The sequence below is a fragment of the Fulmarus glacialis genome, unplaced genomic scaffold, assembly GCF_000690835.1.
Source record: "Fulmarus glacialis isolate BGI_N327 unplaced genomic scaffold, ASM69083v1 scaffold5554, whole genome shotgun sequence".
NCBI lineage: Eukaryota > Metazoa > Chordata > Aves > Procellariiformes > Procellariidae > Fulmarus > Fulmarus glacialis.
This window is the reverse complement of record NW_009207283.1, coordinates 22,542-29,416: the sequence shown is the minus strand read 5'-3', so window position 1 is coordinate 29,416 and position 6,875 is coordinate 22,542. Positions and strand designations below refer to the sequence as shown.

General features: G+C 46.6%; 1 protein-coding gene across 1 annotated transcript in view; it reads left to right on the top strand.

Annotated features, from left to right (window-relative positions):
* Window positions 1–5,715, top strand: part of LOC104075488 (adrenodoxin, mitochondrial-like) — a 6,740-nt gene extending 1,025 nt beyond the window's left edge. The window contains exons 2-4 of the mRNA XM_009576018.1: window positions 4,641–4,765; window positions 5,210–5,339; window positions 5,595–5,715. Of these exons, the coding sequence (XP_009574313.1) occupies window positions 4,641–4,765; window positions 5,210–5,339; window positions 5,595–5,715 (376 nt within the window). The remainder of the gene's footprint in view (window positions 1–4,640; window positions 4,766–5,209; window positions 5,340–5,594) is intronic.
* Window positions 5,716–6,875: the final 1,160 nt, after the last annotated feature.

The window sequence follows — 6,875 nt, the reverse complement described above, 5'->3', positions numbered from 1 at the left end:
TGGCGGCTGTGGGCGCATGGGGCCCTACGAGCCCACAGCACTGGTGTCCTGCCAGGCTCCCCAGGCCAGTGACTGGTGCTGGGCTTTGCCGAGACTGCTTGCTTGGGGCTACATGCGCAGTTTGCCATGGTGGTTGAGTCTGTGAGTTGAACTCTGCGGTGGAAATGGGTCAGAAGCCTGTGTTTAGAAATGCCTCTAAATGCGTTTGGTCCCTGCCAGGGCGGAGGACTCCCAGCTGGTCATCGGAAAGGGCCGACTTTGGCCTGTTTAGGGGCCTGGTTGACAGAGTCCCGTGGGAGGCAGTCCTGAGGGGCAAAGGAGTCCGAGAAGACTGGACATTCTTCAGAAGGAAACCTTAAAGACGCAGGAGCAGGCCGTCCCCATGTGCCGAAAGGATGGGGCTGAGCAGAGAGGCTGCCTGGCGAGAGAACTCGTCTGTATTTCTACAGCACACTCCCTGCCGGTCTTACCTCTGTTCCTTAGGGATAATTCAGAAGGAGACTGAATTTCTCTCAGCAAAATAAAGGGAATTTGTAGATCTCCTAGACCAGTATGGTCTGGATCATGCTGTAATCTGCTAGACATTGAGAAAAAGACCCAACCAACATCACAGAAACTACAATAAACTATTTTGCTATCTGACCTTAGAGAAAAGTTATACTGATAACCCTGCTTAATGGAATAAACGAAGACTGGTTATCAATGGGTTTTCTTTCTAATTGGTTTGTTGCTTATGAAATTCTCTCTGGCAGTACTTGTGGGCATCTTGCTATTTTGTATGGTGTTGGAAAGTATCTCTTAGGGAAAAACACTAACAGGGAGAAGAAAAACCTTCTTGAAACCCTCTTCACTTGTTCCCTGTGTCACAGAAAGTTTGAGATTTTTTTAAATAGGGAATAAATCAGTTGGCATGCATTGAATTTGAATTTGTCACATCCTGATAAGATCTTTCCAAAGCTCTGACCCTGCGTCCTGTGACAATAATGCCACTGTAAAGTAGTTCAGCCTAAATGAAGCAAAATTTAGTCTAATCAATTTTGAGTTGTTTTTAAAATCCCGGTTCAAAATTATTTTCTTAACAAAATGTGAATTTTTTCATACTTTCAAAAACACTGGTAAACAAATTCAGAAGTAAATAGAAAATAAAAGCTACAGACTTTCTCCCTGGGCTTTTCTGAACCCTGGGGTACCCAAAGCAGGTGGCCTCGGGGAGAGACTCAAGCCTGGGACTGATGCAGGGGATATGAAGACAGCTAGGCCAGTACACGAATGCGTCTGTGGGAGATGACTGAACTGAACAGTGAAAACAGGGAGTAATCAGGCTGGGTTTATGCCCCCAACAGAGGCACCTATACTAAGAACACAGACAAACAGCTTAAATTTCCCCTACAGCCAGTGAAGAGAGAAGCTGCTTACAGGTGCTTTCCATGTCGTGGTCTAGGAGTGCTCGGCATCGTCCCTGCTCTCGAGAAGGTGAACTGCTGCACCTAGGCTCCTCCAAAGTCATGCAGGGGGTCTGGCAATAGTTCCCCTACAGCCAGTGAAGAGAGAAGCTGCTTACAGGTGCTTTCCATGTCGTGGTCTAGGAGTGCTCAGCATCGTCCCTGCTCTCGAGAAGGGTGAACTGCTGCACCCAGGCTCCTCCAAAGTCATGCAGGGGATCTGTGGCAATAGCGTCTGGACTTCCTCATATCTAACTGGATACCCTGTGTGTTGTGCCTGGCTGCAACTCAGCTGTCTCATGGCTCATTTAACTGGCAGCAACAGTCAAAGCAGGGCTGTGTCCAGGAGGAACTGCATTCGTGGGAGCCTGGTGCGGGGATCCTCCTGGGACTGATGTCGGCTGAAGCTCTAGGTGCCTCAAAGACAACACAAATGAAGTTTTCTGTCAATAAATATGCGTGCAGCTTTGGGGATTGTTGGATCCAGCACACTCTGCTTGCAGGCAGCCAGCTTGCATTATCCTGTTGAAGAATGCATTGAGTTGCAGCATTAAGTGAAGTCCTATGACTTTACCATTTCTATTGTGTAATAAATTTTTTCACCCATAACTGTAAAACCAACATTGCCAGGAAACCTGCCTCTTTGCCATAAAAATTGAATAAATGGGTCTAATCCATCAAAATACAGAGGGGGTTGGTTTGCTTTGTTTTCTTTTGATATTTGAGAACTAGCTTTTAAATTGCTTATTCACAAAGAAATGTCTGTGGGTGTTTCTATGAAGGAGACAGAAACGTCTTAAAGATGTTTTTTGGCTGTTTGCTTTGGGAAATAGGGTGGTCCTGCTTGGCTGTGCTTGACTGCAACGTGGTCTTTCCATTCTGCACGTGAGAAACTCTTCCCTCTGCAGCATGGTCTCGGTGCTAACTTCACAGCTGCTTTCATAACCGGGGGACCCTGTTGTAGACTAATGGCCCAGGCATTGTTTTCTGCTGAAGCTTTCTGAAAAGCAGGAAGCTGGCCTCCTCACGTGAAGGTACAGCGGCCCCTGTGCTCTGCTTCTGCTAGCTGAAGCAAGATGCAGCTGAAAACAAAAGAGCAGAGAAAGCAAAAACTATTGCTTCATCTCTTTTCTCCACTTCCAAATTTTGATGGAATATGGGGATTGGCTTTCCAAAGAGATGACTGTTCAGAGTTTGCTGTACCTGAAGTCTTGCTGATGAAGTCCATGTGACAACATTTTAAGAAACAGCATTCTGAATCACTTAGAAATGTACTGCAATTATTCGTCAGCAGGTAAATGGGATTAGATCTAGATGATGATTGTGACTTATGTGAAGCGGAATGAATAAGACCTGCAAATCTGAAAGAGAACATTTCTTCCCCCTCTTCCATTACATTTTTACAGGAATTCTTTCCTGTCTCCTATTCCGCTGTACATCCTATACATCCCCCGTACTCCACCTCTGCCTCTTGTGAGTTAAGAAAGAGCAAAGGAAAATGTTTAAGCTTGATCCTTATATATTTCTGTGCTTAACGTTAAAAGGAAATCAGCAGAGATCTCCACATGCTTCTTTGTCATCTGCCACAGGGCAGAGAGGGATGAGCAGACAGGGTAAGTCAGCTGCTGGTGTTGCTATCCCAGGGACGAGTCCCATTTAACCAATTCTTCCTCCCAATCTCTGTGACTTTCCAAGAGAATGCCTGGCACAGAGGAGTGTAGGTGCTAACAGCACCTCCTTGGCTGGTGGGTTTGCTGTAACGTGTGACTCTGGGGCTGTGACAGTTTGTATTCAATGTATATTGCAAATACATTGCAAGAAATTGGGAGATAATACTAGAAATTCTCAGAGCTGGATGCTGCTTCACTCAGCCTTGTGTAAAAATCAGGGGATCGTGAGCTTGGCCAGTTCTCGCTGCGAAATTCACTCTATCTTCAAGGCTGTGGTTCTTTCTTCCTCTGCCAGAAATGGCAGCAGCAAGGCCGCGGGGCAGCGCTGACACTGCTAGCGCTTGGGAGTTTATCGGAGCTGTGGGAGACAGAGGTGGATCTTTCCAGAGATCTGGGAGAGGGGTGCGTGTTGTCGGCTTGACGGAAGGGAAGAGGGTGGACCAGCTTCTGCCACTGGAGAATGTCCTGGGCTTTGAGATGATGGGCACTTGGGCAGTGCCACATTAAGAGGCACTGGGCAAAATACCCACTGACCCCAGGGTGCTGCCCTGTTTCAGCACAGGAGGTGGGACCTTTGGGTAACTGGGACCTCCTGCTTCTAAGTGACCATTTGGGTATGTACACTAAGAAAACCCACTGTTTGCTCATGTGCTTCCCCTGGCAAATATAATAGAAGGTCTCAGAATATACTGCCTTGGTGGGAAATCCCTGACACCGCTGTTCAGGGTGGCAGCCTTCTCCACACTAAGGGGGAGACGCTGGTCTGAAGGAGATGAGCGGATGCTGTTTCCCTCTTATTTGTAGATGTGGTTTCTGCAAGTCAGCACTAAGAGATGCTGATGGCCTCGTTCTTAACTCTCTACCAGATTAAACCTTGCAGGCTGTCAAAATAACTAGCAGTTTCTCCTGAGCAAGGATCACATCAGCTCGGAGGAGGTTACTCAGCATGGTTGCTCTGTAAGCTGGGGCTGAGCATGTCTCATCACAAGGCTCCCTCTGATTGAGTTCAGGGAAGGAGTGGGCACTTCGTGAAAGAACAAACAGCAGAAAAGGAACAGTCACCAAGTAATCCCCTTGGGAAGGGAAGGGGAAACAAAATGTGAATGACAACAGCCCTTATTGCATGATTAGTATCTGATCCTGAGCACTGGTCTTGTTATTACGTCACTCCATCCAAGATTAACATCCCGGGACTTGCAAACACTTTGCCTGCCTGCGAATGCTCCCTCCACCAGCCGGCCCAAGCAGAGGCAGCGGGTGCAGAGCATCTGCACTTGTTCACGTGCAGCTAAACATTTATTCTGAGGGATGTTTGATAAAGTGGGAAATATTTTGAATCAACTCAGATTTGTCCACCACTGAGAGCTGATAATCTGAATCTTTTCTGACACGTGTGGTAATCCTTCTAGAAAGTGTTTGTGTGCACATTTCCCTCCAAGTGCCGTGTCTCTAGTGCTCAGCAGAGACCTCAACAGTGGGCGTGCAGGAAAGGGTGGGCCCCTCTGATTTTTGCAAACTTGTCTTACAGCACTGCAGACCAGGTGACGGTGCATTTTATAAATCGGGATGGAGAGCGACTTACGGCCACGGCCAAAGAAGGGGAGAGTTTGCTGGAAGTGGTAGTCAATCAAAACTTGGCCATTGATGGATTTGGTAGGTGTTGCACAAGGGTATGTGCTCTTAGGATTTATGTGTCTGTGCTGTGACCAGTGGGGACCTGAGAGTAGTGCAGCTGTAGACATGCCACTGTGTGCCAGTGAGGCCATGAAGCAAGCTTCTCTTCCCCAACACCTTCTTGCTGGGCTGGCTTACCACACTGAGATGGCAGTGTGACTTCCACGCCGTCACTGCTGGGATTCCAGCAGCCTGTGTCTATGTGTTTGGCTGGTTAGAGTTGACGTACAAATTCGAAAACTGATTGTGATCCTCCCAGAGAAGAGGCAGACTGAAATCTGCATCCATCTGTTGTGTCTTCTGGCATCTCTTTTGATATGCTCCAGGTCTGTTAAAAGACCTTTTCTCACACAGTTCCTGAAGATGATCTCTCTCACCCCTTGTTTTTTCTGATTTGCTGTCATTCCCTCGTTTCTCCACCAGGTGCATGTGAAGGGACATTAGCCTGCTCCACCTGTCACCTCATCTTTGAGAAGGACACCTTCCAAAAACTGGGTGCCATCTCAGATGAAGAGCTGGACATGCTGGACTTGGCGTATGGACTCACTGAGACGTAAGCCTCCCTGCTGATCGCGGTAGATTCTCAAGCCTCTGAGGCAGAGTCTCAGCACCTGGCACCTGTTTCCAAGGGACAGGACTTATTCTGTGTTACGGTTGTGCCTCTAGAGCTGCTTTCTCTTGGGGCACGGGAGACCTCTAACAGGAACTTTAGTGAAAACCCAGCCTGGACCAGACATCCCAATGTGGGCAGGGAATTTCTTCCTTTCCTGTGGGAACAGATGAGGCTCACTTAATGTTTTCTTCTCAGATCTCGCCTTGGCTGCCAGGTGTGCATTAAGAAGTCGATGGATGGTCTGACGGTGCGGGTCCCCATGGATGTATCGGACATCAGGAGGCAGCTGGAGGTTGGAAAGCAAAGCAAACAGTAACTGGAAATGACTCCTGCACAATTCGTGTCCTCATTTTAGGTGTGGCAGGGTACTTTGCTTTTGGTTAACTCTATTGCTTTTTGTGGCTGGCTTGCAGTAGACCCTAGAGGTCTGTTTCAGTATAAATGCCTTTTCGGTAAGTCTCTTATTTAAACAAAGCTTAATGCTAGGCTGTTTGGTACATGTTTTAAGTTAAGTGCTGTGCTGCATGCAACTGGACTAAAGTGTATGGCTTTACATTTCCCTGGGTGGGTGACAGTAAACATCTGTGCTGTATGTGACTCACCCTCTCCTTTGAAATTTAAGGAATTCTTCTATTCTAAGTAACTGCTGGGAATTTTGCAAGGCTTGGCTTTTTAACTGTAGAGCAGACTTTTCCCAATTTGGGAAGGTTAAGAAGAGATAGCTGTTCCAAACACAAGATGGTATGCTGGTTGGCTTGATGATACAGGCTAACTGAGTTTGGTTAGGAAGAACATACTGATAGCCATTTGAATGCTGACATTTCACTTTCTATGAATTTGAGATGTTGCAGGTCACTGAATTGTTATGTGCCATCATCTGCCACTTTCTCCAAATATTAAATTTTCCCATTGCTGTACTACCACATATGTCAAATAAAATTCTAATAATCACGCTTTTAGACCTATGAGGTGCACTTTTCTGGTAACATGAGCCTGGTTGGAATAGAATGATTTTGATGGAAATTTAGGTATAATACCCTGTTGCTCTAGTTTACTTGCCTGGATTTTCCCCTTGTGTTTGAATATGTCAAACTTGCCGTCTAAATGTCATAGAGAACCCATGATCTATAACCGAGTTTTCCAAACGGAACTCTGCACAGAAACCTTTCCTATGGATTTAGTTAAAACCCAGGCTCTGTTTAGCAATGAATTTAAACCAACAAGTTACTGTTCTTAGGCAAGGTATCAACCCCATAAAAGATGTATACATTTTAAAAATGCTTACATTAGAGCGTTCACAGTTTTATTTGGCATAAATTGCAGAGTTTTGATCGGGGGTGGGGATGATGACTGCCCTGTGGGGGGGGCCGGGACCTGCTCTGTGCCTGTCACAGCCCCTTCCAGCTGGCTCTGAAACCAGTGTAAAAACCCGTTTGCACACCAAAAGTTTAATCAGTCAGAGGAGCGTGTGGCACG